General features: G+C 46.7%; 1 protein-coding gene and 1 long non-coding RNA gene across 4 annotated transcripts in view; one reads left to right on the top strand and one right to left on the bottom strand.

Annotated features, from left to right (window-relative positions):
* The first annotated feature begins 530 nt into the window (after positions 1-530).
* Positions 531-17,551, top strand: LOC108584586. Of its 2 annotated transcripts, XR_002520393.2 has the most exons (4): positions 531-570; positions 5,584-5,758; positions 10,487-10,641; positions 17,076-17,551. It is a non-coding gene; the product is annotated as an uncharacterized LOC108584586 (long non-coding RNA). The 2 variants fall into 2 exon arrangements; XR_001899823.3 differs by lacking the exon at positions 531-570 and having other exon boundaries at positions 4,562-5,758.
* Positions 12,907-17,712, bottom strand: part of ZNF589 (zinc finger protein 589) — a 29,866-nt gene continuing 25,060 nt past the window's right edge. Inside the window, exon 4 of one of the 2 annotated variants that reach the window (XM_017955463.3) lies at positions 12,907-14,908. In XM_017955463.3, coding sequence (XP_017810952.2) covers positions 13,692-14,908 — 1,217 coding nt within the window. In that variant the 3' untranslated portion in view covers positions 12,907-13,691. Of the gene's footprint in view, positions 14,912-17,712 lie in introns of both variants that reach the window. The other variant, XM_009200870.4, reaches the window with a different exon arrangement.

The raw sequence follows: 17,712 nt of genomic DNA on the forward strand, positions 1-17,712 counted from the left end.
TGACTTAAGGAGAAATATATCAAGTTTAGGGAAATTTGGCAGCTTATGGACATTTTGAAGGACTGGTAAAACATAAATTGATTTATAGGCTGTAGTTCTTTGCCAAAAGAGAGGAACAGAGGATACAGGAGAGTAAGAAGACAACTGAGATTATGAGTTCCCACAGAATATAAATTTGAAAGGGAACCCTCCCAACACAAATTATAATTCAGGTGAGAGCTCTTCCTCTGGTTTAGTGGTCCCAGGAGTCACAGGCTTACACTTGTCTCTTTAATAGCTCTTGTGTCTATGTGATACAGTTTGGCTGTGTCCCCACCCAAATCTCATCTTGAATTGTAGCTCCCATAATTCCTACATGTTGTGGGAGGGACCTGGTGGGAGGTAATTGAATCTGGGGTTGGGTCTTTCCTGTGCTATTCTTGTGATAGTGAGTAAGTCTCATGAGACCTGATGGTTTTATAAACGGAAACTCCCCTACACAAGCTGTCTTGCCTGCCACCATGTAAGACATGACTTTGCTCCTCATTTGCCTTCAGCCATGACTGTGAGGCCTCCCCAGCCATGTGAACTGTGAGTCAATTCAACTTCTTTTCTTTATAAATTGCCCAGTCTCGGGTATGCTTTACTAGCAGCATGAGAACAGACTAATACACTACGCTTCAGGGCCTCCCAAAAGCAGAGCATGAGATGGCAACTTGTGTACAGGCAGTTTATTTTAGAAAGGGAAATCAGAAAACAGGCATCGGGACACCAAAAGAATAAAAGAAAGGAGAAGGGAAGGCCATCCCAAGCATAGGGTATTGAGCTGGTTACCACTGTGGACACTGGGCTTCAATCTAGTTGGTGATCCTCTGTCTGCCACCAAAGCCTAGGAGGCTGGTTGTTTGCCCATTGGTTTCCATCATCCATTGTCAGTGATTTGCCAGGGAGACCTAACCCATTTGCAGTCCCCGACTTGCCTACTGCCAGAAAGGCTGAGGGGCTCTTGCAGGCTTCCCACACTGCATCAGCAGAGAAGCTCCTTCAAGGAGCAAGAGAGAAGCGGTGAGGAGGTCTTTGATTTCACCTGAGTGCAGCTATGCTCAGGGTAGGAATGTGAGCCAAAAGGACATGAGATGGGGCCTAAAAGTTGTCCAGTGCCATCCTCCCCTGCCTGTGTTTGAGTCTGCCCGTGTGCCAGCTCTGCACGTAGCTCAGCATATCACAGAGCCAGGCAAGAACCCAGTGAGCCACGAGCTCTACTTAAGACTCAATGTAAGTGGATTAGTGGTAAAGATAACATTTCCCATCATTACAACTGGGCCTGAAGCCATAATTGATTCTTATTACCTCCCTCCTTTACCAACCATATTATAGTTCCTGCCCCCAGAGCCAGCCTTTACAGGTCAAAGATGCTTACCTCCTAGGAAAACGCACTTTCACTTCCAAGAGGTCAGATGCCTTAGCTGACTTACCCTGATAGAGAGCTGTGATTGCTGCAAGCGCCCACTGATGGTTATGCCTGGGTATGGAAGCATTCACAGAACCTCCTGGGTTCAAATAAACTTAAGTAGCAACATCACCAATGCATGATAATCAGGGTCAATGACCTATGTAAGTATAATGGCTCCTCCCTTTTCCTGCCAGCCTACCATCATGGGAAAGCCAGAACGGCCAAGTTAGTAACAGCATTAGTTTAGCAGACACTTCCTGTGCTCTTTGGTAGAAACAGCTCCCCACTCTGTCCCCAGTAACAAGGAATTCTAAGCTGGAAGGATCCAATATTCTAGGGATAAGAAGTACAAATGTTCACCAGGTACTGTTTCTGCAGTGCCTTATCATAGAGGTTTCCAGCTTGGAAAATGTCAATAGGCCACGTTGGAATCTCACATAAGTGGTCCCTGGAGATGGATCTGGTGTAGCAGACACCTAAATCTTGCTTGTATCAGAATTCGACTTTTTTTTTGAGACGGAGTCCCACTCTGTCGCCAAGGCTGGAGTGCAATGGTGTGATCTCTGCTCACTGCAACCTCTGCCTCCCGGGTTCAAATGATTCTTCTGCCTCAGCCTCCTGAGTAGCTGGGATTACAGGTGCCAGCCACCTCGCCTGGCTAATTTTTGTATTTTTAGTAGAGATGGGGTTTCACTATGTTGGGTCAGGCTGGTCTCAAACTCCTGATCTCAGGTGATCCACCCACCTCGGCCTCCCAAAGTGCTGGGATTACAGGTGTGAGCCACTACGCCCGGCCAGAATTAGTCAGATTTTAGGAGACCAGAGGAATTTGAAGGACCAGGCTGCCTGGGGGCAAGGAATTGAACAGAACAACCCCTCAGACCCAAACTCCAGATGTTTCCAGAATCCCAGGCTAAAGCCAAGTACCATTACTAATTAGCTGTGTGAACATGGCCAAGTTATCTACATTTGTTTTTATTTGCTCATCTATAAGACAGGCATGCTATTGTTACCAACATCATATATTTGGTAGTCTCTCTTCTTTGCTTGGGAACAGATCAGATGGTAGAGATGGGGTTTCACTGTGTTGGCCAGACTGGTCTCGAACTCCTGACCTCAAGTGATCTGCCAGCCTCAGCCTCCCAAAGTGCTGGGATTACAGATGTGAGCCACTGTGCCTGGCCCAGATATACCAGATTTTAAAAATCTTCAATATAGATTCAGCTTGAGAACAAGAAGTAATACAGAAATCCATAAAAGCTTGGATATTTCAAAAGACAGATACCTCTTCCCAGTATCTATTAGAACATTTCACAGATTTTCTCATTTGTCAGTCTCCCACCGCACAAAATTCTCCCCCATGGAATTGGAATCTCCAAGTTTAAACCTTCATCTAACCATCTCCCTCCCATGCATTCATCATTCCACAATCTCTCCTTTGGGCTTCTTTTTTTTTTTTGAAACGGAGTCTCACGCTATCACCCAGGCACAATCTCGGCTCACTGCAAGCTCCGCCTCCCGGGTTCAGGCCATTCTCTTCCTCAGCCTCCTGAGTAGCTGGGACTACAGGCACCCGCCACCACGCCCGGCTAATTTTTTGTATTTTTAGTAGAGATGGGGTTTCACTGTGTTAGCCAGGATGGTCTCAATCTCCTGACCTTGTGGTCCGCCCGCCTTGGCCTCCCAAAGTGCTGGGATTACAGGCATGAGCCACTGCACCCGGCCGGGCTTACTCTTCTTAATCAAACATGGTCCTGGGGAATCAGGGCCCTTGAATCACCCAAGTCAGGGTGAACAGTGGGATTCATTTCCCCCAATGGCAAGCAGCCCCAGATTCCTAATCTGAGCCCAGCGTTATCTCAGTTCTCCAGGAGTTATGCAGGATTCACAAGTCCTGAGTTCTAAGGTTCTGAGAGCCCATGATCCCTTGAAGACTCATTATAAATGCCCAAGTCTCACTCCACCCTTGCCGGTTCCTTTCTTGGAGAGGTTTACCATGGAACCCAGCACTCCTGAATCACAGGAGTCAGTTGTGGAGATCTTGATTCTCACCTCACTCCAAGGCCTAAAAAGAGGAATTCCTAAGGCCAAGACATGAAGGGACCCTTCAAGATGGGAAAGGAGGGTTAACAAGGCAGGGGAGAGAAGGGAGTGATGTTGGAAAGGAACAGCTGCAGAAAACCAAGACCCCTGGGATTGCACTGAGCAAGCACTCCCACAGAGGCTTATGGGAAAGTGGCCTCTAAATGCAGACCATTAAGATGCTAAAATTGGCAAAGTGAGGTGGAGCCATTCCTCAGAGAGGGAGGAGGTAGGGGATCAGTGACAGCTGGAACCGACCTTGGGAAGTCCTATCCTCATTCCCCAAATGTTGGGCAAGCAGCAGAGGTGGCAAGTAGCCCCTCCAGAGCCCTCTGTGGCTCCTCCCAAAGCACTCTTCCCCATCATCCTACCCTGCAGGCACTACTGCAATAAAATTTGGGAAACAAACGGAGAATTCAGTGCTGAAGAATAAGTCCGCAGGGAGGGATAAAGAGTAGTCCCTAGGTGTGTGCTGAGGGAGAAGTTGCACTGAGGGACAAAGCTCAAGGAAATGGGATGAAGGATTTGGAGGGCCAAATACAACCACCAAAAAATGGGCAGAGCCAGGGAACCTTAGGGTGGGGTTGAAGGATGAAGTTGGCAGTGAGACAGGCTGCCTTGATCTCAGTTTGACTTACTGGGCCTTGCAGTCATTTGAATGAGGCCTCCTATTAAGCGAGGAGAGGAGACCACCCCTCATATTGTCTTACGCCCAACTTCTGCCTCCAAAGAAAGAAAAAATAAAAAATAAAAGGCAGAAATGAAATCCACAAGCAGACAGCCTGGCGCCACACCCTGGGCCTGGTCGTTAAAGATCGACCTCTGACTTAATTGGTTATGTTATCTATAGATTACAGACATTGTATAGAAAAGCGCTGTGAAAATCCCTATCCTGTTCTGTTCTGATCTAATTACTGGTGCATGCAGCCCCCAGTCACATACCCACTGCTTGCTCAATCGATCATGACCCTCTCACGAGCACCCCCTTAGAGTTGTGAGCCCTTAAAAGGGACAGGAATTGCTCATTTGGGGAGCTCAGCTCTTGAGACAGGAGTCTTGCCAATGCCCCTGACCAAATAAACTCCTTCCTTCTTTAACTCGGTGTCTGAGGAGTTTTGTCTGCGGCTCATCCTGCTACACTATCATCCTTCAGAAATGAGCTGTCAGCCCCTACACCAGAGACTCAGCTACTCCTTTCCCCACCCCCTCCTTCCCCTGCAACCCTTTATTGCGAAGATCTCACAACATCTCGAGCTTGTTACTGCAGAGATGAGGCCATTACAGCCCTGGTTTCCTCCTCTTTTCAAAGAGACAAAGGAAGGGGTGATTCTTGACTAGAAGGCACCCAAAGCCATTGGCCCTGGCCTGGACAGAGGTCCCCTCTGCATCTTGTTGGATATAAAATGCTCTAGGGATAAATGCTCGATGCCACGAAGTAAAACCAGCACTCAGGTAAATTTTCTCAGCAAGGCAATTTACTTCTGCAAAAGGGTGCCACGTGTGTCAATCAAGATCACAAGAGCACACAGAACAAGGGAAACCAAGGGAGTTTTTGTCTTTAACACAGTCCCTATCTCTGTGTCACTCCCCCATGGGTTGTGGCCGGACTGGTCTGAGCTGAACCGATTGGCTACTTGTACATATTTTCCTAAATATAACAGGGGAGGGGGACGTGAGGTACAGAGGTGGAGCATGTGAGACGTGCAGTTTCAGGGAAATAAAGGATACAGGTAACCAAGGGAACAGATGTGAGTTATTGATTAGAGCTGATGGGAAGGCGGGTAGGCTGTTTACAGTAATTAGGGGCAAGGAAGAACAAGAAAGTTGAGTTTGAGAACAAGGATAAGGAAGTTAACAGGCTAAACCCTTTGAAGAGAAAATCAGAAAGATTTATTGCATCTTACAATTCCTCCCTTTTAATTTTCTTACAATCCTTTCTCTTCAAACTTTTTAAACATGTCTTGGCTTTGCCATTTGATTTGATCTAAAAGGAAAAGCTTACTTGAATAAGGTAGAGGAGAGCCAATGGAGACTTTAGTAAGTGCTGTTTGTACAATTCTTTGTATTAGCCCACGGATGCATGGTATGACACAAAACCCAATGAGAATGAGGACGCCTACTACAACTGCAAGGGAAATAAGAATTGAGACCATGATTCCTTTCCATTTACCAGACCACGTTCCTAGTCATCCTCAAATGGGGTCATTGACTCCAGAATTTTTAGCTAATTCATTGGATAAAGCGGTAAGTCTCTGCAAGGCCTTTGTTATGCTCCCATCGGGGGCAGTGTTGTTTGGGATGAAGGTACAACATTGGGTTTTAATCATAACACAGACTCCACCTTTTTCAGCTAATAACATGTCTAGAGCTATTCTGTTTTCCCAAGCCATTTGGCTAGTAGGCCCTAATTGGTCAGCTATTCCTTTGATAGCATCCCTGGTGTAATTAATAAACCACTGCTGGTTATGATAGATGTAATTTATCTAAGCTAAATTTTTATTAATAGTTACCCATGGAAATATGGATTCAAATCCTGCAGCTATTTGGTCTCGGGCTTTGAACCTGTCAGGCACTCCCTGTGGGACTCCAATGACATCTATGTAAACTTGAGAGTCAAAAGACCGATAAGGGCTTCTCTTATTTTTTGGTGTTGTGGTTTTTCTTTCTCTGGATGATGAAATGACAGGGTGAAAGGGATAGCCAATTGGACAAGAGCATAAGTACTGCTCCAGTTACTTGGCAGTGTCCAGTAAGGGTCCACCACAATACCACCATACATCCGCTGGAGGATGACTAAGGGCAGACTGATGGGTAAGCTCTTGGAAGGGCTTAAGCTCACTGCATCCCGTTAAGCTTCCAAGGAATGCCAAATTCTCCCCCTGTTGTGAAAGACACGAAGTGAAACTGACATTGGGAGACGGAAGCTGGATGGTCCTCAGGGGCTGACCCACAGGGTGTTGGACTTTGGGATATAGCAGAGAGAGTGCTTGGCATGATTTGTTGCCCCAGGCTGTGGAATCCTGGAAAAAAAAAAAAACTACCACACAGCCCATGCCTGGTCGATCGAAGTGGACCTAGTGGAAAGGGGACAATCTGGGTCTCTGGTCTGCAGTGCGCACAAGCATAACAATTGCTTTTGTTTAACATGCGGACAGAATATTGAATCCATTCCAACCAGGCATTTACATCTTGATATCCTGTTTCAGTTGTTAGGCTTTGTCTTAAATCTTTTACTTCTACAATATTTACTTTGGCATTGTTTTTAGGTGGAGTAGAAGTTTCAGATAAAGAAAAAGAAGGGGGTCAACAAAGCGTATTTTAAAGAAGCCTATGTGGTCATATCCATTGGCCTCCACTCCTAATCCATACAAGCGTTCTAAAGGGGGCACAGGATTGGTGGAGGTAGGGGCATTAATAGAGATTGTTACTGGGTTACAGTGGTCAAGTTGACAACTAGAGGGGGTGATTCCTTTGGTAAGGCGGAGGTAAGATTTTAGGTCGGTACAGCTTTCTGGGGAGGTCCCGCCATATTCTCTGGTAGTTAGGATGACATCTGCCCACTGAGAACATATCTCCCAACTTGGGGTGTCTTGGTACCCCCGCCATGAGCAAGGCACAGGGTCAATGGCTTCTCTGAAGGGGCAAAGATATTTTTTTTTTTTTGAGATGGAGTCTCGCTCTGTCGCCCAGGCTGGAGTGCAGTGGCGTGATCTTGGCTCACTGCAAGCTCCGCCTCCCAGGTTCACGCCATTCTCCTGCCTCAGCCTCCCAAGTAGCTGGGACTACAGGCTAAAAAATTAGCCACCACCATGCCTGGCTAATTTTTCGTATTTTTAGTAGAGACGGGGTTTCACCGTGTTAGCCAGGATGGTCTCGATCTCCTGACCTCGTGATCCACCCGCCTCAGCCTCCCAAAGTGCTGGGATTACAGGTGTGAGCCACCGCACCCAGCTGGGGCAGAGGTATTTTTCTAAAGTAGAGACATATCTTTCCCAGTATTCATCCTTTTGACAAGGCATGACAAGGCAAGCATCAAAGGTAATGATTTGGGGTGAGTCTGACCTAGTTACATTGATAACAAGGTCAGCAAGAGAATGAGGAAAGAAGAAAGGGGAATAGAATAGATAAGAGTGTTAAACTTTTCTTAACCTTAGGTTTGAGGGAGTTTTTTCCCTTGGATAATGGCCCACGACTTCAGGAATGGCGGTGCTTTCTTGACTCAGGTGCGATCGGTCCATCTTTTCTTGCTGTTTGGACTGCAGTTTCAGTGGTTAGAGGCACTAGGCCAGCTCCTCAGGCTGGTGTCGAGGTACTGGAAACTCTAGGGCTGGCACCTGTACTGGAAAATTGTGGGTTCTGAGGGAAGAGAAAGTGGAAGTATAAACCAAGTATGTAGGAATGTTGGATTGCTTTGAGAGGTAGTTTGGATTCTTAGTAGGGTAATAGGAAGTCAGAAGACATTTGATTTATGGCAACCAAGTCTCTAGAATTGTTTGGCTAAGGGTATAAATTCCTATACACATATAAACTTTGACTGTGCTATACACAGCTTGGGGTCTTTAATGGGTCCTCTAATGTAGGTGGAGATAAGACTTCCTTCATAAGAGGTTTGAATAACATTTCTCTGAGTTCCCTTTAGCGCCTACAGGAGAAACGCTCCTGCAGCATTATCTGATTTGCTAGGTTATTTTCTGGCTTACCTGATTTGCTAGGTTATTTTCTGGCTTATCTGATTTGCTAGGTTATTTTCTTGACTCTTGAAAGACAGGCTTTTTGGTGCCTGGGGACATGGACAATAGCTATTTTTTTCTTTTCTGGTAACTGAAGGTTACTTAACACTTCGGTGATTAACTCCTCGTAAACAAGGCTTTAACTTTTACTATTAATTCCGTCTGAAATTTTCTAAATGTATGAGCCACCGTAAAAGCATATTTAGAATTAGTATAGATGGATCCTTCTGGGTCCTGCAGGTACTTTAAAGCTTGACTAAGTGCAGACAGCTTATAAATTTGAATAGACAAATTATTAAACACTTTGATTTTCTCTCGAACTTTTATTAATCACTGAACACTTGTTGCATTCTTTTTCCCTTAATCACTTTTGAAGGGGGTTTCTCTTCTTTGGCCAGACGTGTGTATGGTAATCAGTTAAATCTAAACATGCGTGCTTTCTTTTTAGATTTGCATCTCTCATTAAGAAACTTGCTAGGTTACACGAATTATCAGTAGTTAATGTTAAACCATCCTTTTTAACAGGATAGCCTCACACTTATTTATAAACATGTAATTTTCTGGTATATTATTTTAGTCATAAGGACTTGGTAGGTCGGACGAGTGGCTCATGCCTGTATCCCAACACTTTGGGAGGCCGGTGGACTGCTGTCAGAGATCGGCACTCATCCTGGCTGGCCATGGTGAAACCCTGCCCCAGCCTAAAAAAGAAGCAAAAAAATTAGCCAGGTGTGGTGGCGGCGCCTGGGTAGTCCAGCCAGAGGCTGAGGCAGGAGAGGAATGGCGGTGTAACCTGGGAGGCAGAGAGGCATGCAGCAGAGAGCCGAGATCACCATGCACTGCACTCCAGCCTCAGCCACAGAGCCAGACTCCATCCCACTTAAAGAACCAAAATTCTTTTCTAGTGGATATTTTTACTTTTAACACTGACCTGACCACAATAAATGCTAGTGGATATATCAGCTGAAAGATTATTTACTACTTGCTTAGGAGACTTAGCTGCAGGGATACCTAGCTGCTTGGAGCTGCGCCTTAGGCCCCGTATTACTTGACCTTGGCAAAAGTAAGGCAGATGTCCCATAATGTAATCTGCTCGGGGCATAGGCTGGGGCCTGGCCCATGTGTCTTGCAGAGCCGCTGTCAATATGGTGCTGGGACCTTGGACCAGCCAGGGGGCAGGAGCATGGGCTTTGCCTGCCACTGGGGCGTACCATGGGTGGGACGATGCCGACAAGTTGCAGTGGATCCTTGATGTTACTAGCTCAGCAAAAGCTACCTGGCGAATTAGGAGCTTGAAGTTCTTTTTGGGAGGGGGACTTAGGCTGGGCCTGAGGGGAAGGATTGGGTGTATTAGGAGGGGGACTAGGGGTATTAGGTGGAGGATGGTCTAGGGGATACCATGTGCTGTTCTCTTTGCCAGGATCCCCCCTTCTCTCACTGGTTCTACAGTAGGGGCAGGTCCATAAGGGAAAAGGGAGGACAGGTCTTCACTTCCAACAAAGAGCATAGTCCAGTTCTTCTGGAGAAACTGGGCTTTTATTACTTACATGTTTAATTAAAAGTTGATATAGTATACCCTTAGTCAATCCAAACTTTGGCCAGAAGATTGAGGGACTGAGGATAGGTCTTTGAGACCAAATAGAACAGCAATTATTTTATCATGTTCCTTTGTCTTATGTTTAGTTCTCTTGTTATCTTTCCAACCTTTTACCATGAGACCTAAGGGGCTATCAGGTGGTATATCTTTGAGACCTAGGGGACTATCAGGCAGTGTATCTTTGTTGCTAACTTTATCTTTTTTGCTTGTATTATTTACCATACTGGGTCCTGGCTAGGCTCAATCTCTCATATTAGGAATCTCTTGCCTAGCGGGGGCTTGCTGTGGCTCAATCCCTCATATTAGGGATCTCTTGCCTATCTGGGGTTTCCTTGTGGCTCAACCCCTCATATTAGGGGTCTCTTGCCTGTCCTTCACTGAAAGCTTTGCTAAGGCTCAATTCACCTATCCTTTAGCTCCACCTGCTGGAGGTTCCTTGCACCCTTCTTTCACTGTCCACTCTGGCCGCTTCCCTTGAGGGAATGTTCCAGGTCACTCTTAGCATTGATGGCGGGTCAGTATAAACCCCAGACAGGACCCCCAGAGGGCCACCCTAAGCCATATGAGATGACCATGGAACCGCAGATTGGACTCACTCCGCACAGCAGTAGTGCTTGTTACCATTCATGCACTTTCAACCTCCAGAATGCCCTGACCTCCACAAAACCACTAGAGAAGTATTTTGCCACCCCTGCGATGTTTTCTACCTTGGTCTGTGCAGTCTACCTGGTCACCGCTGTATTGCAAGTCTTTCTTCCCTGCGTTGTTGAGAGTCCGTCCAGGTTTATTCGTCACAACAGGTGGGTCTCAATCTCCCATCCCTGAGGCCACGGCAACAGGGCGGTGGGCTGTGTCTCCCCTGGGTAGGTTGACTGAAGACCCCTTCCCAAAGGAGAATGGGGATCCCGGACGAGCCCCTAGAATTGCTGGATATAAAATGCTCCAGGAATAAATGCTCGGTGCCATGAAGTAAAACCAGCACTCAGGCAAAAGTTTAATTCTCTCAGCAAGGTATTTTACTTCTACAGAAGGGTGCCACCTGTGTCAATTAAGATCACACGAGCACACAGAAAAAGAGAGACCAGGGTTTTTTTTTTATCCTTAACACAGTCCCCATCTCTGTGTCACTCCCCCCATGGGCTGGGGTTGGACTGCACAATCTGAGCTGACCCAATTGGCCACTTGTACATATTTTCCTAAATACAGAAGGGGAGGGGGACATGAGGTACAGAGGTGTAGTGTGTAGTTTCAGAGGAACAATGGGTACAGGTAACCAAGGGAACAGATGTGAGTTATTGACTAGAGCTGATGGGAAGGGGGTAGGCTGTTTACGGTAACTAGAGGCAAGGAAGAACAAGAAAGTTGAGTTTGAGAACAAGGATAAGGAAGTTAACAGGCTAAACCCTTTGAAGAGAAATTCAGAAAGACTTATTGCATTTTACAATCTCTTCCTGTGACTGCCTGGACCTGACAGTCCTCTTGCCGGACCAGACCTGTGTGGTGTCTCTACGGTGCCTACATGGATTTTAATAGAAAATGAACACTTTTTTCTCCCCCTCATATTTAAAGTAGTTGTTTGATCATTTTTCCACTTTTGTTTTTCTTTTTTTTTTTTTTTTCTTTGAGACGGAGTCTCGCTGTGTCTCCCAGGCTGGAGTGCAGTGGCGTGATCTCGGCTCATTGCAAGCTCCGCCTCCCGGGTTCACGCCATTCTCCCGCCTCAGCCTCCCAAGTAGCTGGGACTACAGGCGCCCGCCACCATGCCCGGCTAGTTTGTATTTTTAGTAGAGACGGGGTTTCACCATGTTAGCCAGGATAGTCTCGATCTCCTGACCTCGTGATCCACCCGCCTCGGCCTCCCAAAGTGCTGGGATTACAGGCTTGAGCCACCGCGCCCGGCCCCACTTTTGTTTTTCTATGGGAGAAGTAACTTCGAGGTCTTGTGGAATGATGGTGTCCCACCCTTCCCCTGCACAGCAACCCCTACACACACACATACGCACACTTTCTGTGGCTTTTAGCTCAGGCCATGGACACTTCCTATGGCTTTTAGCTCAGGCCATGGGAAATGGGCAGCATTAGGGTGGTAGGCCAGGCAGTGGGGAGATCCTACATTCCAGGTACCCCTAGCCCTTCCCCTAACTAGGCTAACCTTGGGGATTCCCTGGAGATCAACCACTTCCAGTGAGAGGGAGTGGACAAAAGCCTCTGATCAGCCATTCCTTCTCTCTCTCCAAGTCCTTCTTCCTCTCCAGCATCAAAACCAAGCCTAAGTATTTTGAGGTTACACAAACATCTCTCCCCTTCTTTTCTGTGGCAGTCTCTTAGCAAATAAAGGCACTGGGGCCTGAGTGGACAGCTCTCCAAGGTACACTCATTGACATAGGGTGTCAGGTAGGGCCAGCCCCAGGCCAAGGGAGTAAGGTAAACTGTCAGAACCTGGGCCATATGGGCCCTGGGAGTGTGAGGAGAGACAAATGGCTAAAGGCCCTAGCACTATTCCTGGATGTAATTTAGCCACCCGAGAATGGCTAAAACACTGGGTACTGAGATTGGATGATTTAAGAGGAGCTGTGTTTAAAAACTCTTAAACCTGGTATTGGAAGGTCAATGATGTGGCATTGCTAGATCCCTGTCATTGAAGGCCAAGGTGGTGTGGCTATGATATTTAAGTCCTGAGTCTGAAGAACTTTTAGAGTATGGTTAAAGAATCTTGGATTTGGGCCTGGAGGGTTAGGAAGGGGACCTGGTTAAGGAGTCCCTCAGATTGAAGAGTTGGAAACTGAACTCTGAGTAAAATCTAAAGGTGGGGTAGGAGAGGACACAGCAAAGGCTAGAGATGTATAAAAAAATAAAGCAGGAGAGTGTCATAGAAGCCAATGGAAGAACACAGTTGCAGGAGGTAGTAGTCAGATGCAAAGACTCTAAGGGGACTGTCACTTGACAGCTCTGCCCTCAGAAGTTAGATCTCTGCCATCTTCACATCTGTAGGAATGTAAGCGGTCAGAAGACTCTCCCTAAAGCCCTTAGAACGAGAGTGGGGTGGGTGTACAGTAGATAGATTTGACTCCCAGTATCTCTTAAGGGGCCACTTCCAGCCAACACTTTACTCTCACTCCATGAAGAAGGCTTCTCCCGAGTGTGTCCTCCGACATGTGACAAGGAATGATGTCCACGTACAGCTCTGTCCACATTACCTTACAAACAAGGCTTCTCCCTGAGCATTTCTGCTGGTGCGGCTGATGGCTGACTTGCGAAAATCACATCCTCACTCCTTGCACCTCTAAAGCTTTTCCCCAAATGTGTCTTCTGGTGTATGTTGAGCTGTGACTTCCTCCTAAAGCCTCGCCCACACTCCGTGCAAGCATAAGGCTTCTCCCCCGAGTGTATCCTCTGATGCAAGCTGAGAGTGGACTTGTGGCTAAAGTTTCGCCCACACTCCATGCACGCGTAAGGCTTCTCTCCTGTGTGTGTCCTCCAGTGTCTGCTGAGGAGTATCTTCCGGCCAAATCCCCGCCCACATTCCCCACACACATAAGGCTTCTCCCCTGAATGTGTCTGCTCGTGTGCGAGGAGAGTTGATTTATCACGAAAGCCTCGCCCACACTGGCTGCACACATAAGGTTTCTCCCCGGAGGTAGTACTCCGTGCAGTGGAGGGTTGGACTGAGCTGGCAAGCCTCACTTACACTCCTCCTCCAGACATGCAAGGCTTTCTCCTGTGTGTGTCCTCTGGTGTCTGATGAGCTGTGATTTTGTGATAAAGCCGCGACCACACTCCGCGCACGCATAAGGCTTCTCCCCAGAGTGTATCCTCTGATGTGTACACTGTAAGAGCGATCTTCAAAGTTTCAGCCTACACTCAAAAGCACGCGGTAAGGCTTCTTCTCTCCCGTGTGTGTCCTCCAGTGTCCACTGAGGAATATCCTCCGGCTAAATCCCCGCCCACATTCCCCACACACATAAGGCTTCTCCCCTGAGTGTGTTCTCCGATGTGATTTGAGCGTTGACTTCTGGCTAAATCCATGCCCACACTCCTCACACACATGAGGCTTCACCTCTGAATGTGTCCACTGGTGTAGGAGGAGAGTCGATTTAGCACGAAAGCCTCGCCCACACTCTCTGCAAACAAAAGGCTTCTCATCTGAATGTATCCTCTGGTGTGTGTTGAGACACGATCTCCTTACAAAGCCTCGGCCACAGTCCCTGCACACGTAAGGCTTATCCCCTGTGTGAATTCTCTGGTGCTTAATGAGTTCTGAATTTTCACGAAAGCCTCGCCCACACACTGTGCACATAAATGACTTCTCCCTTGTGTGTGTCCTCTGATGTCTGATGAGGTATGGCTTGCAGCTAAAGCCTCGCCCACACTGGCTGCACACATAAGGTTTCTCCCCAGAGTGTGTACTCAGGTGGTTGCGGAGGACTGACTCAACTATAAAGCCTCGCCCACACTCTCCGCAGACATAAGGCTTTTCTCCTGTGTGTGTCCTCTGGTGTATGATGAGCTGTGACTTCCTGCTAAAGCCGCGCCCACACTCCCTGCACACCTGTGACTGCCTTTTGTCTGAAGATTTTTCTGCTGTGACTGCCTTCTGTCTGAACAGGTTTGACTTCTGGTTAAAAGCTAGTGCACACTCTCCAAACCTGACTGCTCCAAACCCTGGGGTTTCTGCCCTCTTGGAAATTCTGTCTACTTCCTCAGAGCTTGCATTCTGGGCTGGACTGAGCTGTATCTCTAATATTCTGTTGCCTCCCTGAGAGCTTATTGGTGGTCTCTGGAACAGGCTAGAGAAACCCACTAAAGTCCCCCTCTCATTTGTACTCCAAAACAAGGGTCTGACGCCTCCTTCCACTCGTTGATCTTCTGCTTCAGCCCCCCTGTGATTTTTATCAGAAGGACATTGTGGCTGTGGCTGATCCCCTGGGCAGGGGTTTCCTGGGTGGAGTTGATTTCCTGCATGGAAACCTGGAATGGGATGATTGTGTAGCTCATCTTGGCTGAGGAATTGCTGACTGCCAAAGGCCAGAGGGCAAGAAGGGCAGGTGTGGACTTCTGGCTTTGATTCTGCTGAAGAGAGAAAGTTTCCAGTCAGAAAAGTCACAGGAAGGGCTGACTGGGCTCCTGTTTTATGGTAAGACCTGGCCCATTAATCATTCTAAATGATTAAAGTCTTTCTTCCCAAGATGTGCTATGCAGGACCTGTATTTCCATTCAACTTCTTCAAACTTTTGATTTGGAAATCATTTCAAATAGACAGGAAAGCTGCAAGAATATGAATAATACAAAGGGCCAGGTACAGTGGATCATGCCTGTTAATCCCAGCACTTTGGGAGGACAAGGTGGGCGGATTGCCTGAGCTCAGGACTTGAAGATTAGCCTGGGCAACACGGTGAACGCTGTCACAAAAAAAGTTCCTGATGTTTCCCATGATTAGATTCAGATTATACATTGCACTCCATTTTTACCTATTACATATTTTACTTTAATCCAAAAAAACCCACAGCCGAATCTATTCTATATATTATCCCAACAGAGAATCTTCCAAGTAGGCATCTGAGACATCCTCAGCTCTGTAAATATCTACAGTTATACTAAAATTATCTTCTACCATAATCACATAATGCCACAAGCATGTTTCCACTGAGAGAGAACAGTCTTTGTGACCTATATGGGAATGCTCTGTGACTTTTCCTTTGAGAAGGATGGATTGAGATAGGAGTCACTTAGTCTCAATGTCCGCCAATGTAGAATGCAGTACAGAATAGTAGTTGAAGAATGTGCATAGGAAGCCTTCATTTGAGTTTCCCCACTTATCAGTAGATATTTATTAGAGGAAGATTACATGCCAGGTTCTACAGAAGTAAGGATTCATCAGTGGAGAAGACAGGCACAACTGACTTAAAGGAGGCTGGCTCTTGGTCCTTCAATCCAAGATCTGCTCTTCCCTGTTTTCCACAAGTCAGCAAATACAGCAATGTTACCATTGAGCTGTACTTTCCTTAGAAATATCAAAATTAAACTGCAACTGTTTCTAACCAGCTGAAAATAACAACCATGAACCTTTTGTAATCCAGGCCAGACCCTTTATCAGCCTAACTGAAGACCCTTGCCTAACTAATAAATAGGATTTTTTTTTTTTTTTTTTTTTTGAGACAGAGTCTCACTCTGTCGCCAGGCTCAAGTGCAGTGGCACGATCTCGGCTCACTGCAACCTCTACCTCCCGGGTTCAAGTGATTCTCTCGCCTCAGCCTCCCGAGTAGCTGGGACTACAGGCACCCATCACTCCACCCAGCTAATTTCTGTATTTTTAGTAGAGACGGGGTTTCACCATGTTGGGCAAGATGGTCTCAATCTCTTGACCTTGTGATCCACCCACCTCACGGCCTCCCAAAGTGCTGTAATGGTGGGATCTCCGCTCACTGCAACTTCCACTTCCTGGGTTCGAGCAATTCTCCTGCCTCAGCCTCCTGAGTGGTTGGGATTACAGGCGCGCGCCACCATAACTGGCTAATTTTTGTATTTTTAGTAGAGACGCGGTTTCACCATGTTGGCCAGGCTGGTTTCGAACTCCTGATCTCAGGTGATCCCACCCTCCTCAGCCTCCCAAAGTGCTGGGATTACAAGTGTGAGCCACTGCGCTGGCCAGGAGAATTGTTTTAACCAAACATGTATAGACCCATGGATTCATTGCATCCTATGCAGAGTCCTGGTCTTTCATATTTAATTAGCACAAATGCCATAAAACTGCCTTCCTACTATTTAGTAGTCCTCTCTGTGAACTATTCAGTAAGGTTTCTTTACTATTCATTCCCTTGCCTGACAATTAAATAAACTCAAAATTTTTATTTATTTATTCACTTGTATAAAGTTCCGATGGTCTTTATTACCTGAATTTGGATTGTAAGCTCTATTACTATTATTATTATCCTTAATAATAATAGACCCCATAATAAACATCACTTACTATGGGCCCAGCATTGTGTTTTGTGCTATGCAGGGCTTTACATAAAGACCAAATTTAATCCTGGTATTATCATTTCATAGATCGGGAAATTGAAGTTTAGAAGGATTAGTAACTTTGTGTCCACAGTCATAAAGTAAGAAAAGACAAGACAGGGTTCAGGATGCCAAAATATGTGTTCCTAAATACTCTCAATACACCACGAATAACTCTGAGCTGTTTAAAGGCCTATGTTCTATAAATAATGAGATCCTTGCTTCTTTGACTAGGCCTTTGAAGAAAAGAAGCCAGTGAGAATTAAGCCCCCTGACATAGATGCAATACCTCTTGGGAAAGCTAACCAACTTTGGCCTTTGAACTACATCTAGGGGCCAGGAGTGTTCCAGGCTTTGACTACTCTAGGCTTGCAAAGCTGCCATCCAGACATCCTGATGATCAGATTCCCAGACACCCAGACCAACTGCTCCAACTCTCTCAGGACAGGAAGAGGGATGAGGACTACCTAAGCTACACCGCTCCAGAGGAGTCACTGAAACCAGGACCCCTATCCATCCAGAAGAAATGAAGCCCTGGAGCCACAGAGTGCTGCCCTAGAATCAGGAATTGAAGAATGTGGTGGTGGTAGCGGGTGACTAAAGCCAAATGGGGCAGGGCACCGTGGCTCACGCTTGTAATCCTAACACTTACGGAGGCCGAGGCGGGTGGATCACTTGAAGTCAGGAGTTCAAGACCAGCCTGGCAAACATGGTGAAATCTCATCTCTATTCAAGATACAAAAATTAGCCGGACATGGTGGCAGGCGCCTGTAATCCCAGCTACTCGGGAGGTTGAGGCAGGAGAATCACTTGAACACAGGAGGCGGAGGTCGCTGTGAGCCAGGATCGCACCATCGTACTCCAGCCTGGG

This window comes from Papio anubis, chromosome 2 (genome assembly GCF_008728515.1).
Source record: "Papio anubis isolate 15944 chromosome 2, Panubis1.0, whole genome shotgun sequence".
Lineage (NCBI taxonomy): Eukaryota > Metazoa > Chordata > Mammalia > Primates > Cercopithecidae > Papio > Papio anubis.